Source organism: Bufo gargarizans, unplaced genomic scaffold (assembly GCF_014858855.1).
Source record: "Bufo gargarizans isolate SCDJY-AF-19 unplaced genomic scaffold, ASM1485885v1 original_scaffold_1263_pilon, whole genome shotgun sequence".
Classification (NCBI taxonomy): domain Eukaryota; kingdom Metazoa; phylum Chordata; class Amphibia; order Anura; family Bufonidae; genus Bufo; species Bufo gargarizans.
Window position 1 is genome coordinate 70,331 of NW_025334290.1, and position 19,488 is coordinate 89,818.

Sequence of the window (19,488 nt, forward strand, 5' to 3'; positions counted from 1 at the left end):
AGCTGATACCCGGTATAGTACAGTTGAGAGAGAGTGCCTGGCTATCAAGTGGGCACTAGAATCTCTCCGCTAATATTTATTAGGGAGAAAATTCTGCCTTGTGACTGACCACTGGATGAGCCAGACCAAGGACAGAAATGCCCGGGTCACCCAATGGTTTCTCTCCCTACAGAACTTTACGTTTTCGGTAGAACACAGGGCAGGCCGGTTACACTGTCTGGTGCGTGTTCACCCCCTCAGGGTTGAACAAAGGGGGGAGGTATATGACACAGTGAGAGGTTTGGTCTGGGAAAACATGTGCTGCTGGGATGATTTACAGCCAGGTGAGGTCAAATACCGGACCGGATTTTAAATACCGGTCTGGGTTTTGGCAGCACCTGGCTGTCCTTAAATAGCAGTTTTCTGTGTTGGGATCTGAGAGCCTTGGTCTGGATGAAGGCTTGCTACCTGTTTGGCGTGAAAACAGATTAGTGCTGCTATCAGCAAGGACTCTGTGAGGCAGAATTACCACCAACACCGCAAGGTGTCTTTTTGTTTGAATATGACTGTTTCTTTTGTCACTTGTCTAAAGTGTGAATAAAACACTGAACTGTTTGATCCACAGAACTTGTTGTTGCCTCAACAGGGAGTGCAGAATTATTAGGCAAATGAGTATTTTGACCACATCATCCTCTTTATGCATGTTGTCTTACTCCAAGCTGCATAGGCTCGAAAGCCTACTACCAATTAAGCATATTAGGTGATGTGCATCTCTGTAATGAGAAGGGGTGTGGTCTAATGACATCAACACCCTATATCAGGTGTGCATAATTATTAGGCAACTTCCTTTCCTTTGGCAAAATGGGTCAAAAGAAGGACTTGACAGGCTCAGAAAAGTAAAAAATAGTGAGATATCTTGCAGAGGGATGCAGCACTCTTAAAATTGCAAAGCTTCTGAAGCGTGATCATCGAACAATCAAGCATTTCATTCAAAATAGTCAACAGGGTCGCAAGAAGCATGTGGAAAAACCAAGGCGCAAAATAACTGCCCATGAACTGAGAAAAGTCAAGCGTGCAGCTGCCAAGATGCCACTTGCCACCAGTTTGGCCATATTTCAGAGCTGCAACATCACTGGAGTGCCCAAAAGCACAAGGTGTGCAATACTCAGAGAGTATTGGCCAAGGTAAGAAAGGCTGAAAGACGACCACCACTGAACAAGACACACAAGCTGAAACGTCAAGACTGGGCCAAGAAATATCTCAAGACTGATTTTTCTAAGGTTTTATGGACTGATGAAATGAGAGTGAGTCTTGATGGGCCAGATGGATGGGCCCGTGGCTGGATTGGTAAAGGGCAGAGAGCTCCAGTCCGACTCAGACGCCAGCAAGGTGGAAGTGGAGTACTGGTTTGGGCTGGTATCAAAGATGAGCTTGTGGGGCCTTTTCGGGTTGAGGATGGAGTCAAGCTCAACTCCCAGTCCTACTGCCAGTTTCTGGAAGACACCTTCTTCAAATAGTGGTACAGGAAGAAGTCTGCATCCTTCAAGAAAAACATGATTTTCATGCAGGACAATGCTCCATCACACGCGTCCAAGTACTCCACAGCGTGGCTGGCAAGAAAGGGTATAAAAGAAGAAAATCTAATGACATGGCCTCCTTGTTCACCTGATCTAAACCCCATTGAGAACCTGTGGTCCATCATCAAATGTGAGATTTACAAGGAGGGAAAACAGTACACCTCTCTGAACAGTGTCTTGGAGGCTGTGGTTGCTACTGCACGCAATGTTGATGGTGAACAGATCAAAACACCGACAGAATCCATGGATGGCAGGCTTTTGAGTGTCCTTGCAAAGAAAGGTGGCTATATTGGTCACTGATTTGTTTTTGTTTTGTTTTTGAATGTCATAAATGTATATTTGTGAATGTTGAGATGTTATATTGGTTTCAATGGTAAAAATAAATAATTGAAATGGGTATATATTTGTTTTTTGTTAAGTTGCCTAATAATTATGCACAGTAATAGTCACCTGCACACACAGATATCCCCCTAAAATAGATAAAACTAAAAACAAACTAAAAACTACTTCCAAAAATATTCAGCTTTGATATTAATGAGTTTTTTGGGTTCATTGAGAACATGGTTGTTGTTCAATAATAAAATTAATCCTCAAAAATACAACTTGCCTAATAATTCTGCACTCCCTGTATACTGCGTCCGCTAATCCTGTCTACCAGACATATACCAGATATATACACACACACACACATGCAATTTCATATGTGCAGTTTAATGTACAGTGGAGTAAAAGAGTGCCTGTGTGTTCGAAATGTGTGTACTGTAAAAGCATGCCTGCATTAGTAGAGTTATGAATGTGAAAGCATGCTGGTACATCTAGAAGCAAGTCTCTAAATGTGTGCTTTCATGTTTAGAAGTGTGTGTTTTAAAGCATGCTTGCATGTCACAATGAGGGATGTTTAGTGATTATTTTAGTGACTATAAACTAATAACCTTCAACCGTCATTAAAAAGAGTGATTCTTCATGGCGGAGCAAAAATACCAAACTTCAAAAAATGCAGAATTTAGCCAACTATAGGCCTAACTAACTGTGACAAAGCCTTCAAAAATAAACATACAACCACAAAATGGGATATTTTTTTAAAAGCATCCTAAAATCTAATTGTGAGAGGTACATACCCTATGGGAATAAAAGGTTAAGGACCAAGAAAAAATGTGGATAAATAGAATTGTAAAGAAAGCAATAAATGATAAAACGAAAGCATTAAAATCACTAAAACAAGAGGGTAGTGAGCAAACATTGAAAAACTATAAGGAAAAAAAATGAATATGTAAAAGCAGTTAAACTAGAGACCGAGAGATTAATTGCCAAAGAGAGTAAAACTAACTCTAAAATGTTCTTCAATTATATAAATGGTAAAAAGTATAAATCTGAAGTTGTCGGTCCTTTACAAAGTGAGTGTGGGGGGAGGGGGAGTTGCAGAGGACGGTGAGGAGAAAACAAAGCAATTAAATTTTTTTTATCCACTGTATTCACTGAGGAAAGAAAACGGTCAGATGAAATGCCAAATGTAACAGTAAATTAAAATTGCCCTATTTGACCCAGGAAGAAGTACAGTAGGGTCTTAAAAAGATGAAAATAGACAAATAGCCTGGACCAGTTGGCATACACCCCGTATCCTAAGAGAATTACGTAATGTCATAGCCAGACCCTTATTTTATATTTAAGGACCAATATTCAAAAAGGGTCCAAAAACAGAGCCCGGAAACTATAGGCTGGTAAGTTTAACATCTGTCGCGTGTAAACTGTTTGAAGGTTTTATAAGAGTACCTTGGAGTACCTCAATGAAAATAAGCAAATAACACCATATCGGCATGGCTTCATGAGGGGTCAGTCATGTCAAATTAATTGAATCAGTTTCTATGAGGAGGTAAGTTCTATACTTGACTGCGGCAAATCAATGGATGTCATATATCTTAACTTCTCCAAAGCATTTGATACTGTACTACATAAAAGGTTAGTATATAAAATGAGAATGCTTGGACTGGGGGAAAATGTCTGTATGTGGGTAAGTAACTGGCTCAATAATAGAGGTTATTAATGGTACACACTCAGATTGGGTCACTGTCACTAGTGGGGTACCACAGGGGTCAATATTGGGCCCTATTCTCTATTCTCAATATTTTTTTTATAATGATCATGTAGAAGGCTTGCACAGTAAAATATACATTTTTGCAGATGCCACTAAACTGTGTAAAGTAATTAACACGGAAGAGGAACAGTATACTGCTACAAAGGAATCTGGATAGATTGGAGGCTTGGGCAGAGTAGTGGCATATGTGGTTTAATGTAAGGCTATGCACATGGGAAGGAATAATGCAAGTCATCAGTACATACGACATGGTACAACACTGGGTAACACTGACATGGAAAAGGACCTAGGAATTTTAGTGAACAGCAAACTAAGCTGTAGAAACCATTGTCGGGCAGCAGCTGCCAAGGCCAATAAGATAATGGGTTGCATCAAAAGGGGCATAGATGCCCGTGATGAGAACATAGTCCTGCCACTTTACAAATCACTAGTCAGACCACACATGGAGTACTGTGTACAGTTCTAGGCTCCTGTGAACAAGGCAGACATAGCAGAGCTGGAGGGGGTTCAGAGGAGGGCAACTAAAGTAATAACTGGAATGGGTGGACTACAGTACCCAAAAAGATTATCAAAATTAGGGTTATTCACTCTAGAAAAAAGACGACTGAGGGGAATTCTAATAACTATGTATAAATATATCAGGGGTCAGTACAAAGATCTCTCCCATCATCTATTGATCCCCAGGACTGTAAGTGTGACGAGGAGAAAGAAGGTTTGTACACAAACATAGAAGAGGATTCTTTACGGTAAGAGCAGTGAGACTATGGAACTCTCTGGTGATAGTGAGTTAACTAAAAGAGTTCAAGAGGGGCCTGGATGTATTTCTGGTGTGTAATAATATTACAGGTTATAGTTACTAGAGCTGAGTTGCTGATCCAGGGAGTTTTTCGGATTACCTGATTGGAATCGGGAAGGAATTTTTTCCCCCTAAAATGAGGAAAACTCTACCTCATAAGGGTTTTGTTTGCCTTCCTCTGGATCAACATTACAGAATGATTGGCTGAACTGGATGGACGGATGTCTTTTTTCAGCCTTATAAACCGTGTTACTATGTTCAAACGGCTTAAATCCATGAGAGCAAAACCAGTGGCAGATCAGCATGCTGACCTTGTTACTTCTCAAGTGTATTTGAAGACAGCAGTAGTAGAGCAGTAGTACGATTGTTTTACAGCCAGTGTCCTACTACTAACAAAATTCTGAAAGTGCTTGACACATCATGGTGTGCTATATGGTCAGGCTATCTATTTTATGTTCTCATCTTACCTATTCTTGCCATCTCTTCCTGCTGTTTCCTCCTCTGCATTTCTTGCAGCTTGCGACGGTGTTCCTCTTGCTGCTGCCTCGCTCTCTCTAGTGCTTGCTGTTCCAGTTGCATTTTGTAAGCCCTCTCCTGTTCCTGGCGCTGCCTTACTTCTTCCTCTTGTTTCTTCCGCAGACTGGTGAGACAACAGTGTAGTGATTAGTGTTAATGACTATCATTGCTAATACCCAACAATTCATTGCACTGCACTACTCATGATTGTACTGCAGAAGTTAAGGAGTCCACAAAAAGTCTATTACTAAGGGAAATAGAAGAGGTTATTATGAAATGCTTTAACTACCCAGACATAAATTCGGATCTCATACAGGAAGCAGTGAGTTCACCATCACAACCTTCTCTGCCAGATAGTTCTATAGTCTCACTGCTCTTACAGTAAAGAATCCCATTTTTATGTTGGTTATGGGTTTGTTTAAAAAAAGTGTACTGTACTGTGTTCACCAGTGATGAAGCCGCATTACCATAGAAATTAATATGGTCGTGTTCATGAGGGGTTATACTGACCGTATTTCCTCTGCCCTTCTTAGCTGCTCTTGCTCAAGGTCTTCCTTCATTTTGTCTAGTCTCTCCTGCTGCTCTTTCTCTAGGCGTAACTGTTCCTCTCGTTCTCTTCTTTTCCTTTCGACCTCAAGTCTTCTCCTCTCTGCTTTCTCTGAGATCTCATGGGCTCTTGATGACCTCCTCTGGCGGATAGAACTGCTTGTGACCTAACAATTAAGCACATAAATGTTTAGAAGATAATTTAAGACAAAATACAATTCATTTAATTCACCAATTTCATATTTATATACTTTATATGATTTGATCTACCATTTATGACATTCTACATGGATCAGGAGTGAACAAACAATTGGTGCAGCCTATGTAACTTGACAGGGGCCCATACCACAATAAAAAAAAGGCACTAAGGTTCCTTTGGCCTAAAATTAATAACAGCTGTTCACATGGGTGGTCTTAAGTTAAAAAATTTTTACTGAATCTTTTCCCACAAAATTAGATATCAGTCTGCTCAGCTCCTCTTTCTGTATAACATGCTGCCCCGCAGGTTACAATGCATTTTGTGGTGACAGGTCCACTTTAAACAGCACAGGTCCACACGCTATTCTTCCACAGGGGCCCTCTACTGTCCCTGATATAGATATATGGCATATAGCCCATTGAAGTATCAGACGGTTTACTTACACATCTGAAGCTCAGAAAGTTTTAGGCACCTGAATTTTTCAAACTCACTGGGCTTCTGCCATGTTGGCTATGTACAAGCAGTACTGTTCAGTTTGGGTTTTACAGACTACATTAGTACTATAGTACCCAATCAGTACTGTTAAAGGAAAACTTCAACCAAAATCTCTCTAAGCATCTGGCATACTCTATGCTATGTCCCCTAGAAGCACTGATTATAGTAGAGTTATACCGTGGCATACTGTACTTCAGTGGTCTACTATGGATCCGCCTGTGCGTTTTCACAATTAGCACTAGTCAACTGATACATATAATCACATGGCACTACAACAATTCATACATATTAACAAATGTGATTTTTATTTTTTACTGCTTTTCATAAATTTTAGTCCTACACCTATCAAAGAGGAAAGAATAATTCACCACTTCCATTCCGATGCTTCCCAGTCCACTGCCAATCTGTACTTACTGGTCTCCAATTACTGGCCACAGTGATGACCTGCCTCAACCAATGATTGGCATTTCTGTGACCAGGAAGCAGAGATTGGCGGGGAACCCAGGAAGCATTGGAATAGGAGGCAGAAAAGGCCATACAAGTGATCAATAGTATTTTATGAAAAAGCAGAAGGTACCTCTGATGTTTCACTATTTGAATAATCATCTTCATTGGCTTGACTTGTTACTTCAAGGGTGGCCGTAACCTGGTTGTCATCTGTCTGTTCTGATATCTGGTTGTATGCCTTGGGTGATTCGGATTCAGGATGAATATCTTTGGACTGTGTTGGAGTTGGGGTTCTCTCGTGATATTCAATGACAACATAAGAGTCTTCACTTTTTTCTGTGTCATTGTCCTCCTCTTCTTGTATCTCTTCAGATGTTTCCTGAGTTTCATGACTGGTATCTTCCACCATCACTTGTATTGAAGGTTTCCTTCGATAAGAGTTGTTGCTTTCTCCTTTCTTATTTTTGGGTTTCCCTGTAAAATAGAATAAGATACCATGGCAGTGGAAGACAACACATAGGAAGATGAGAGATAACTGGCCCATGAATAGAACTATGTATAAGGATATAGTAACTACAGTACTATATATTGTAATTATATAAGGAGTGCAGTACCATTTTTAAAAGGATACGATGTATAAGGAACCATGAAAGCTTTTTTGGGGACTTTCATATTGATGGCCTAGCCTAACTTCAAGTGAATGGGACTGCGCTGCAGTATCAGGCAGGGCCAGAATTGTTTGTACACAGTTGTTCCTATATAAACAATGAAGGAGATGAGTACCTTGCCCCTTTCTTCATCAGCAGGGGTTCTAGGAGTAGGGCCACCGCTGAAAAAATATTTATCGCCTATCTTAAGGAGCCAACACATGAGATAAATATTGGCCGAAATTACAGATTTTGTCCATTTTGCCTGACCATTGTTTGAGAATGTAATGCAGTTTATGATCACTGACAAAAATGTGATCCACCCAGTTGGAAAATTTGAGTGGGGTTTGGCCCAAAATACAAGGAGATTATATGATCAGCCAGATTCATTTTTTGCAAGTCAAGTGTATTTTTTCCCCCTAAACTGTCTCCTGTTTTTCCTAGGCCAAACCTGGCTAACAATCTAATGTGTATGGGAATCTCCTGACACTCTCCTAACATGACATCAGGGGGGAAGATGGATCAGGCGCATTAAATTTATCGCCTGATAATTTTGTATTTTATAGATGCCTGGCTGTTATACCTGGAAAGTGACAGTGATCTCTTTTTGGGTGTGATCCTAGAGCTCTCTGCTGTGGGAACCACTGGGGAGATTTACTAATCCTGTGAAACGTGTAGACAGTGTAAACAGGCAGTCTAATGATGCAACAAATTTATCTTAGTGGCCCATGCACATCGAATCTTAAGTCATGGAAACTATCCCACTGAGGCTAGGTTCACATTTGCAGCTTGGCTATCCAGCCGCCTGATCCGGCAGAGAATGCCAGGCAGTGGTTTGTGTCCGGCTGATTCTCCCCATTTTTGCCGGAATGCTGCTGGATCTCTGCCGGACTTAATGGGGTTGGCAGCCATTCGGTTTTCATCCGGAAGTGCCGGATCTGGAAAATTACAGCAGGCTGTTCTCTGCCAGAACAGTCTGCCGGAATCCATGCCGCAGATGTGAAACTAGCCTACATCATGTACCCTGGCAAACCAGGCAGAATGTATATTCTACACCTTACAAGAAATTCCCAAACATTTGATATTAGTCGTAATCCCAATTTATATAGTCCACTGCTGGGGAGCTCGGTAATTCTGGCAAAACACTTACCAACAACAAAAGCAGCTTTTCCTTGCTCTGCTCCAGCTTTCTGATTTACTATTTTGGCTGGTGAAGCTTGAGCCTTCTCTGGATTTGGTGCCTTTTCATTTTTGGCTTTCTTCTTTCCCTTAAGCTTTGTAGTGTCTTTTGCCTACAAACAAGCAACATTAACCATATTAAAGCAGGGATATATCTAAAGACCCCTTCACATGGGCCAACACTACAGGCAGTTATTGGAACAAACCATTAATTCCCGATAATTGCCTGCTAGTCAGAGGAGCAGCATTTATATGCAGTGATCACCTCTGCTTTATGGCGACAAACAATTGCTACAACATTTGGTCATTCCCGATCACATTCATTGTTTCTGGCTGGCAGATAGCTGTTTATACAGGACAATCTGCCGCCTAGAAACAATGATTTAGGTGACTGCACCAGCATGGCTTTCACCCGATGAAGAAGTGTTTGCTTGTTCACCGAGCGATTGGTGGAATGTCACACAGGACAATTATTGGGAATGAGCTTTCCTTCCCAATCATTGACCCGTGTAAAGGGGCCTCAAAGGGGTCATCCGGTAATTAATATTGATGACCTATCCTGTTTTACAAACTAGCATTGTAGCCACACAGCTGAGAAAACTGGGTAGGACCTGTTGTAAGATGTGACATTTTGAAAAATCTCGAAACATAAATGAGTCATAATCCTGGTCTAATCTGACGTTATCATCTAGAAAACAGAACTCATGAGGAATTGCTGAAGGGACACCAAAGTCACAAAAACACACTTTGCGACTTTTTTAGATTAAAAAAACAGGCTTACCTGGCTTCATCTATGAGCCCCTTTTATGTCTAGTTAAAGTCACAATTAGGGTACTTTCACACTAGCGGTAGGACGGATCCGACAGGCTGTTCACCCTGTCGGATCCGTCCTGCCGCTATTTTGCCGTGCCGCCGGACTGCCTCTCCGTCCCCATTGACTATAATGGGGACAGGGGTGGAGCTCCGGCGCAGCACGGCGAGAGGCCGCCAGACTAAAAATTCGGACATGCAGTACTTTTAATCCGGCGGCCTTTCGCCGTGCACTGCCATGCTGCGTCGGAGCTCTACCCCCGTCCCCATTATAGTCAATAGGGACGGAGCAGGCAGTCCAGCGGCACGGCGAAATAGTGGCAGGACGCATACAACAGGGTGAACAGCCTGTCGGATCCATCCTGCCGCTAGTGTGAAAGTACCCTTAGAGATGAGCGATTTTTATTTTTTTTTCATTTGATTCGGCTGGTTCGCCGAATAAAAAATAAATCATTTGGTTCTATCCGAACGAGTCGAAACACGTTAAAAAACTGCTATTTCCTGGCTGCAGAGAGCCTTTATAGTGGTGTAGAACACTGTGCCTTGCAGTAACACGCATAAAGAGTCTGCTGTGGTAGTGAAATAATACTGCGAGTCAGTATGACATGCAGATGACAGGCGTCACTCTTAGAATCACTGCACACTTCATTTATTGGGCAGTCACGGGGCCAAAACTGTCCAAATAACTCAAGTATCAACTCAGCCTTACAGGTCGATGTTAGTGCCAAGAAGAAGTGCACTCCTTTTACACCGTCGACAGCTGATTCCACATAGATGTCTACAGAACCTGTTCTATTAAACGCTTATACAAGTAGAGCCCCCCCCCCCCCCCCGACAGAGTGGAGAGGGTGTCAGCAGTAAGTTTGTGTTGACATCACTGATTATTTTGCCCTTCCTCTGATCCGTCAGAACAATAACCCCCCAAAAAACGGATCCTGTCTGTTGCGCATCCGCCTTCACTCAGTATTTGGTCAGTAATCCATCAGTATTGCTAATGCCCAAAAAAACAGTAATGGATCCAAAACAGAGATGACAGGTGAATGGAATATTTGCATATCTTCTGTGTTTTGTACCCACTCCTGCTTTTGGCTACCAAATCACAAGCCAATTCTGATGGGACCATACAGGCCTTGCATCTGCTACACAGACAGGATCCGTTGTGAGTCTCATTTTTCCTTCCTTCATCTGATGTCACTTCCGACAAAGTCAAAGATCAAGTCAACCATTCAAGAACCGCTGGGTGGCTGGTCAAGACACGACCGCTAGCTGACACTGGGAGCTCAGGCCTCTCGAAGTGACCCCTGCTACCAATGCCCCTTACTCTGCTGTGACATGTGCCTGCGCCAGAAACATTTAGGCCTCTGCCACTCCCCTGTGCAGAGCCTGACACCACACAACGGCTAATAAGCCTTTTTTCCCCCCACTAATACACACACAAAAAAGGGCTTTAGAACATATAACTGCACTGTTGAACGGTAAATAGGCCCATATTTTTTTACACTTTGTGAGAAGGTACCTGGAATCATCGTGGATGGAAGGTATGTGTCACCGAGGTTCCTGGCCTCGGTGAAGTAAGAGCCGGTATTTTATGTGTCAGCAGCAGCTATTGCTAATTGACACCTTGAGAGTTAGCATGGCTGTCATAGCTGATCCGGGACGGCTCTTACTGGGAGTAGTCAAAATGCTGGGTGGATGACTACTCCCCATGTTCCAGGCCGGGTTTTGTCAGGCATAAAAAACAGCCAGCACTGCCAGGTGTGGTGGATTCAGGAGTCTGTGAGCTGTGAACTGAGGGCTGTGCTGGGATTTGTGGTTTGAGCCGGGCTGGAGGACTCAGGCCCCTCTAAAGGCGAACAGGTCGCCTATGGACTTGATGAGGCTGAACTGCTAACAGAGGGTGAATTAACACCCAGGAGAAAAGGTGACTTTTATTGTTTATGGACTTTCCTTGTGTGTGAACAAACACCAAGCCACCTGTGTTTTGTGATACAGCTTATCTGCATTTTGTTATACACCAATGTGTTTGATTCAAGAACTGTGTACTCTATACTGAATCCGCTAGTCCTAACTACCAGAGCGAATCTCCACAACTTATACACGCCACAAAAGCCTTTAGAACATATAACTGTGCCGCTGTATGGCAAATATATTTTTATTTTGCCACTAATATACTACAAAAAGGGCTTTAGAACATATAACTGCACAGCTGAACGGCAAATATATTTTTATTTTTCCACTATTGTGAAGACCCTCATGGAGGCTAATTTGCAGCAGCAAGAGATCAACCTGCACCAACGGAAGGCTAATAAGCAGCAGCACGAGACCAACCAGTTGCTGCTACAAAACGTAATGGCTTTGCAGACAGTAGGAGCAACACCAAGCGTCCACGATGCCCGGAAAGCAGTCCGTGCAGTGATCCCTAAAATGACCCCCGCAGACAAGCCTACCTGGCGATGTATGAAAAAGTGGCCACCAGGGAAAAGCTGCTCAGAGACCAGTCGACTGAGGTTGTCGCTCTTTACTGGCATCAGAGTCCCAGTGGGTGTATTTTGACTTGCCGGATGATCAAGCGGCCGACTACCCGAAGGTAAAAGGTGAGATTTTGGCAAGACTGGGGGTAAATTTGTTGGTCTGGGCCCAGTGGGTACATCAGTGGGGGTTTAAGCCGGCTGAGCCCGCGAGACCCCAGTATTGTGACTTACTCCAAAGCCTGATGTGCTGAGTCCCACGGCTATGCTGGATAGACTATTGGCTGACATATTCTGGAGGGCGCTGCCACCCCTCTCCAGCACTGGATCGGCCAGGTATCCCCTGGAAATGGTGAACCTGTTGGAATGCTATGAGGCCACCAACAATCTCAATGGGGGTTCTTTTGGGAGGAGGGCAAGGAAACTCCAGAACTCCCCACCCCAGGCCCACCGGTATTAGCCAATGAAACCCCCCCCCCCGGAAGGTTACCCCCCTATGGGCCGGACCCAGTTAATCTGCCGGTGGTGTCAGGAACCTGGCCACACTATGGCTGAGTGTCCTCATCGGGTTGAGCCCATGGACACTAATTGTGGTTACCGACAATCGCTATATGCTAGGAAACTGTGTGCCACAAGTACCCCGGAGGTTTTAGACCACTTGTGTCAGGTGGAAGTGGGAGACACTCAAGCGGAGGCACTGCTGGACTCAGGGAGCTTGGTGACCCTGGTAAGGGCTACCCTGGGGCGGTCCGCTAAGTATACTGGCCGGAAAGTTGGGGTGATGTGCATTCATGGAAACTTGAAAGACTACCCCACCGCGCTGGTGTTTCTAACCACGGTGGCCGGCAGGTGGACACACAAAGTGGCAGTCACCACAAATCTCCACTATGAACTCATAATAGGGAGAGACTTTCGAGGTTTCCCTGCCCTATGGCCGGTTATGAGTAGTTACGGATGCCACTGAGACAGGAATAAGCCCAGGAGATTGGCCTTGTTCAAGGGGACAGCCAAAACCCTGGGAACCTGAGGCCAAAGGGCCAGCAGTAGGGGTGACCGCCACTTCAGTGGAAGAGGGGGAGACAACCCCGCATATGGTAATGGTGGGAGACGTGGAGGATTTGCCACCGGGTCCTGGGTTGGCAGACTTCAACGTCTCCAGGGAGAATTTGGGTACAGCCCAACGCCAAGACCCAACCCTATCCCGGGCCTGGGAGAAAGTGGTAATACTTGATGGTGTACCCCAACAACCTGGGGCCAAATCGAAGTTTCCCCATTTCGTGGTCCACCAGAATATGCTATATCGGGTAAACCAGCTGTGGGGTGAACCTGTTGAACAGTTGGTGGTGCCCGGGGCCTATCGAAAACTTGTGTTAGAGTTAGCCCACCAACATGTTCTCGGGAGTCATCTAGGACTGCAGAAGACACAGGACCAGATACTACAACGGTTTTACTGGCCCAGTGTCTTTAGAGAGGTGGATGACTTTTGTAAGTCTTGCCCGACCTGCCAAACCACTAGACCCCAGCACCTCTTCCGCAGTCCCTTAGTGCCCCTCCCGATTATCGAGGTACAATTTGAAAGAATCGGTATGGATCTTGTAGCCCCAGTACCGAAGTCCACCAGGGGGCACAACACATCTTGGTCGTCCTGGACTACGCCACTCGGTACCCGTAGGCGGTGCCACTGCGACATACATCGGCCAAACTCATAGAAAAAGAGTTAATGGAGATGTTTTCCCAAGTGGGGATACCCAAGGAGGTTCTGACTGACCATTTATGTCTAAGTTCATGTGGGAGCTCTGTAAGTTGCTGAAAATCAAACAGATACGGATATCTGTCTATCACCCGCAAACTGACTAGTAGAAAGGTTTGATCAAACGTTAAAAACTATGTTAAAACGAGTAGAAGCTAAGGATGAAAAAGACTGGGACCTCCTTCTGCCCTATCTTATGTTCACAGTGCGAGAAGTGCCCCGGGTCTCTACTGGGTCTTCGCCCTTCGAACTACTTGGCAGCAACAACCCACATCATATAAAAGTGTTAATGAATATGTCACCCAGATGCAGGAACGTATGGAAACCGTGTTGCCACTGGTAAAGGAACATATGGAGGCAGTGCAGCAAGCTTATATTCGGGTGTATAATCGGCAGGCTCGGGTATGGATCTTTAACCCGGGAGATCGGGTTTTGATTCTGGTATCGACAGTGAACAGTAAGTTAATGGCTAGGTGGCAGGGACCCTACAAGGTACTCGAAAAGGTTGAAGAAGTAAACTACGTGGAAGGATTTGGAGACCAGTACTGACAATAGCCCGCGGACGAGTTTTCTAGGGGGAGAGGTTCCAGCCCCTAAGTCTGATGTAAGGAAAGCAGTTGCCACAGTGAATATTGCTGACAGCCTCTCCTCTAAACAGACTCAGGAGGCCAGGCAGTTCGTCAGCAGGAACACGAATGTGTTCTCAGACCTCGCTGGAAGCACTTCCATAATCCGGGTACCCGAGGCTCAGCAACAGGCCATCTCTAAGGAAGTACAACTAATGCTGCAACTAGACGTCATCGAGGAGTCTCGAAGTGAGTGGGCCAGCCCTATAGTACTGATACCCAAACCGGACAGGACGTTGTGGTTTTGTAATGATTTTCGAGAATTAAACGAGGTATCTAAGTTGGATGCATATCCCATGCCCCGGGTACTTCAATAGGAAGTTCATGGTACAGACAGATGCCTCCGAAGTAGGCATCCAGTTTTCTTTTTAAGCTGCAAGCTCACCCCAGCCGAAACCAGGTATAGTATAGTGGAGAGAGAGTGTCTGGCTATTAAGTGGGCACTCGAGCCTCTTCGCTACTATTTGTTGGGGAGAAAGTTTTGCCTGGTGACTGACCACTCCCCTATCAAGTGGATCAGCCAGGCCAAAGAGAGAAATGCCCGAGTCACAAGGTGGTTCCTGTCCTTACAGAACTTTAAGTTCTCTGTGGAACACAGGGAAGGCCGATTGCAGAGAAACGGTATACTGTATGGCAGGTGGTCATCCCCTCAGGGTTGAACAAAGGGGGGAAGGTATGTAAGAAGGTATCTGAAATCTTCGTGGATGGAAGTTATGTGTCACCGAGGTTCCTGGCCTCGGTGAAGTAAGAGCCGGTATGTTATGTGTCAGCAACAGCTATTGCTAATTGACACCTTGAGAGTTAGCATGGCTGTCATAGCTTATACGGGACGGCTCTTACTGGGAGTAGTCAAAGTGCTGCGTGGGTGACTACTCCCCATGTTCCAGGCCGGGTTTTGCCAGGCATAAAAACCAGCCCTCTGGCAGTGGAGCTCAGGAGACTGTATGCTGTGAACTGAGGGCTGTGCTGGGATTTGTGGTTTGAGCCGGACTGGAGGACTCAGGCCCCTCTAAAGGCGAACAGGTCGCCTATGGACTTGATGAGGCTGAACTGCTAACAGGATGTGAATTAACACCCAGGAGAAAAGGTGACTTTTATTGAATAAACGCCACTGTTTGATTCAAGAACTGTGTACTCTATACTGCATCCGCTAGTCCTAACTACCAAAGCGGATCCCCACAACTTATGCATGCCACAAACCCCTTTAGAACATATAACTACACCACTGAACGGCAAATATATTTTTATTTTGCCACTATTACACAACAAAAAGGGCTTTAGAACATATAACTGCACCACTGAACGGCAAATATGCCCTTATTTTTTTCCACTTATACACGCCACAGAAGGCTTTAGAACATATAACTGCACCGCTAAACGGCAAATATATTTTTCTTTTGCCACTAATACATGGCAAAAAGGGCTTTAGTACATAAAACTGCACTGCTGAATGGAAAATATATTTTACTTTTGCCCCTAATGCACAACAAAAAGGGCTTTCGAACATATAACTGCACCACTAAACGGCAAATATATTTTTCTTTTGCCATTAATACACAACAAAAAGAGCTGTAATCTTTGCACTTCACCACAAAACAGCTGATAAGACCATTTTTTCCCCGCTAATACAAGCCAAAAAATGCTTTAGAACATATACAGTAGCTGCACCGCACAAGGGCAAATAAGACGTAGAAATATTTCCTTGTAATAAACCCTGTTAATGGCTGTATCAAACAGCACTTGCAACCCAATAGCAATAACGGTTTGCTGGAATTACAGAGCTGTATAATGGCAATTTGGGTACCCAGTCAGTGCAGCAAGGTGTAATTGGATTGTTCCTATTACCCAGGCTGTAACCTCCCCTACTGAACCCTGTTCAACATAAATGCTGTGGAATGATTTCTCCCTATACTTTCCCTACACCTTGAATAATCTTTCCCTGAGGTTTTTTCTAGATCTGTCCCTAGTGCCTGCTGACGTCTCTCCCTGCACCAAGTATAACTGGAAAATGGCTGAATCCAAGATGGCTGAGGCTATTTATAGGGCTGTGACATCACAGGGCTGGCTGGCTGCTGATTGGCTGCATGCATGGCATTATGGGTGATCCCGCCTTCCCAGAGTTCCTTGCTCCATGTCCTCACACGTGCAGCAGCCATTTTAGGAAAAAAATGCTATTCGTTACTACAAAGCGTGGGGTAATTCAGATTCGGTGCAAATCGAATTTTTCCTGAAATTCGGATCGAATTCCATTTTGTCAACTTCAATTCACTCATCTCTAGTCACAATTCATTTTTGTTGAACTCCTTTGCAATCAATATTTTGTTATCCAGTGAATAGAGATAGATGTGAGTGTAGTAGTAGTGGCAACCTGCAGCATACTGACCACAGCGCTGGTGATTTCCTGGAGAGGTGCCAGCTCTTCTTCTTCTGTTAATTGTGGCTTCTCATCAGTGTGGCTGTTTTCCTGTTTAACTTCGGTCTGCTGTGGAGTGACAGGCACATTCTCTTTCCTCTCAAAGGACACTTTCTCCACATCTTTAAAACTAAGAGCATAATAGTTTAGATTTCTTAAAGAAAGACTTTAAGCAGCATGCAACAGAATTCCCAATGATAAAGCATGATATATTAGTCTTCAGCTGGACATTTACCAGTTCAACAATAGTAAAAGGTTTTGTCCCAAAATGTCAACTTACCAGCGATCAAACGAATGGGAAGGCCATTGAGCATGCTCATTGCTGCTCCATTCGAAGTCTATAAAACTGATGAATAGACAGGGAGTACAGGGCTCTGCTACCTCTGGCAATTTAGCCATGCACTAAATTTATCATTCAGCTATAATTGAGCTGTCCAAAACGGTTAGTCTTTTGATCCGCATTGATGAATGAACTCAAAAGAGTTTACCAGGTCTCTATACCACAGAAAGAGTTTCTGTCAAGAGAAATAACGTTATGTAGCTGGCTGACATTAGCTATGTGCTTGTCACGGCTGAGGATGGGGAAAACCCTCAGCCGTGCGATGCCAGAAGATGTTAACGGCTGCTCGGCCAGGACAACAGAATTAGGGAACAGGTCACCTCCTAACACATCCCTAATCCGTCCCTAACTCCTAGCTGCATGGGCCGACCTTGAAGGTAGGAGGGCCCATGCTCAGGAACCTCGGATCCCTACTCACCCTCCGACCGGTCCCTGAACTAGGAGTGAAGGGTAAGACGACCTGTTCCTTCTGGACACGGAGGAACAGGAGTCTCACTGGCCAAGCTGCAGGAAAAAGGGGAACAGAAACAGGCCTATGGATATGGCAGGTGCTGCACTAGTTCCAGCCACCTGCCACAGCCTTGCTGACTGGATCCGTGTGCAGGCAAGCTGAAGTCCACAACAATACAAATAGAACTCAGCACACACACATCCACACACAGGAACCCAGATCCATAGCTGCACAGAAAAACAAAGGAAAACATAAACTGAACATCACATCAACTTTAACTTCATACTGTCACGGCTGAGGATGGGGAAAACCCTCAGCCGTGCGATGCCAGAAGATGTTAACGGCTGAGGGTTTTACCCATCCTCAGCCGTGACAGTATGACCACAAGGGTGGCCCCGACTGGCAGGTGAAATAAGACAGGAGGCTACTCCAGCTAGCCATAGCTGAAGTACCCCCCAGACACGTGCTAAACACTGAGGCTTTATAGGCCCAAGTAGCCACACCCAGTGTTCACACACACAGAAGGGAATTAACCCTTCACACACAAGGCAAGGGAAGACGGCCACTTAAAGGGGAATACACACATGAACCACACACTTCACCTGTTGCTGCGGGCAACGGCATGTGTGACAATCATGTCCTGGGGATCAGTCATAGGGTTGGGACACTGCCATCACACGCACTCAACACCACAACCAAATGAAGGAAAGTGTCACACAACATACCATAGGCCGTGACAGTGCTAATGTCAGCAGTACATAACAGTATGCTTTATAACTCCCTGCCTGCCACCGTTCTCTTAAAATAAAGACTAAAATATGCTAATGAGCCTCTAGGTGCTATTAGAGCTTTGCTTCAGCACCTAGAGGCTCGGTCTACGCACCATTTGGCACACCCAGTTGATTGACTTTCGAGTTCTCCTCAGTGTCCTGTAAATCCTGCGCCATCCTGTTTAGTATTCGTCGCAGGCACAGTGAGTGAAGGACGTTTTAAGAGAACGGCGGCAGGCAGGGAGTTATAAAGCACACTGTTATGTACTGCTGACATTAGCACATCGCTAATGTCAGTCAGCTACATAACGTTATTTCTCATGACAGAAACCCTTTAACATGTGTGTTGAGATATGTGGATAATCTACCCCTGCAGGACGGTGATAAAATGGCAATAGCAAAGCTGTTATACCTGGCTAGAAAACTAATAGCATCTCTGTGGAAAGACCCAGAGGCCCCTACTCTCTGTGCCCTCATGAAAAGAATCCAGAGTCTACTCAAGTTAGAAAAAGGAATTTTCATCAAAAGATATGAAAATATATATTGATCAATGGCAACTGGATAGAATATTATGGATTGTCTGCCCTTAGAATCAGAAGCACACAATCTTAGTATATTAGGACTGACTACAGGGATTTTACCCTCTATAGCAGGCATGCTCAACCTGCGGCCCTCTAGCTGTTGGAAAACTAGTTGTAGTTTTGCAACAGCTGGAGGGCAGCAGGTTGAGCATGCCTGCTCTATAGTATAATAGGGACTATTGACAGATTTATAACCTATTGCCTATTTTTCCATTTCGTCCACCATGACGGCTAAGGCCTCTTTCACACTTGCGTTGTCCGGATCCGGCGTGTACTCCACTTGCCGGAATTACACACCGGATCCGGAAAAACGCAAGTGTACTGAAAGCATTTGAAGACGGATCCGTCTTCAAAATGCGTTCAGTGTTACTATGGCAGCCAGGACGCTATTAAAGTCCTGGTTGCCATAGTAGGAGCGGGGAGCGGGGGAGCGGTATACTTACAGTCCGTGCGGCTCCCGGGGCGCTCCAAAATGACGTCAGAGCGCCCCATGCGCATGGATGACATGCCATGCGATCACGTCATCCATGTGCGTGGGGCGCCCTGACGTCACTCTGGAGCGCCCCGGGAGCTGCACTGACGGTAAGTATGCTGCTCCCCCACTCCCCGCTACACTTTACCATGGCTGTCAGGACTTTAGCGTCCCGGCAGCCATGGTAACCACTCTAAAAAAGCTAAACGTTGGATCCAGCAATGCGCCGAAACGACGTTTAGCTTAAGGCCGGATCCGAATCAATGCCTTTCAATGGGCATTAATTCCGGATCCGGACTTGCATCAAATCTTCAGGATTTTTGGCCGGAGCAAA

At 44.7% G+C, this 19,488-nt stretch overlaps 1 protein-coding gene across 4 annotated transcripts in view; it reads right to left on the reverse strand.

Moving 5' to 3' along the window:
- Positions 1 to 19,488, reverse strand: part of KIAA2012 (KIAA2012 ortholog) — a 206,418-nt gene that overhangs the window by 15,563 nt on the left and 171,367 nt on the right. For all 4 annotated transcript variants that reach the window (XM_044273881.1, XM_044273883.1, XM_044273880.1 and 1 more), the window contains 5 exons: positions 16,511 to 16,670; positions 8,445 to 8,586; positions 6,778 to 7,121; positions 5,471 to 5,673; positions 4,912 to 5,084 (listed from right to left, as the gene is read on the reverse strand). In XM_044273881.1, coding sequence (XP_044129816.1) covers positions 4,912 to 5,084; positions 5,471 to 5,673; positions 6,778 to 7,121; positions 8,445 to 8,586; positions 16,511 to 16,670 — 1,022 coding nt within the window. The remainder of the gene's footprint in view (positions 1 to 4,911; positions 5,085 to 5,470; positions 5,674 to 6,777; positions 7,122 to 8,444; positions 8,587 to 16,510; positions 16,671 to 19,488) is intronic.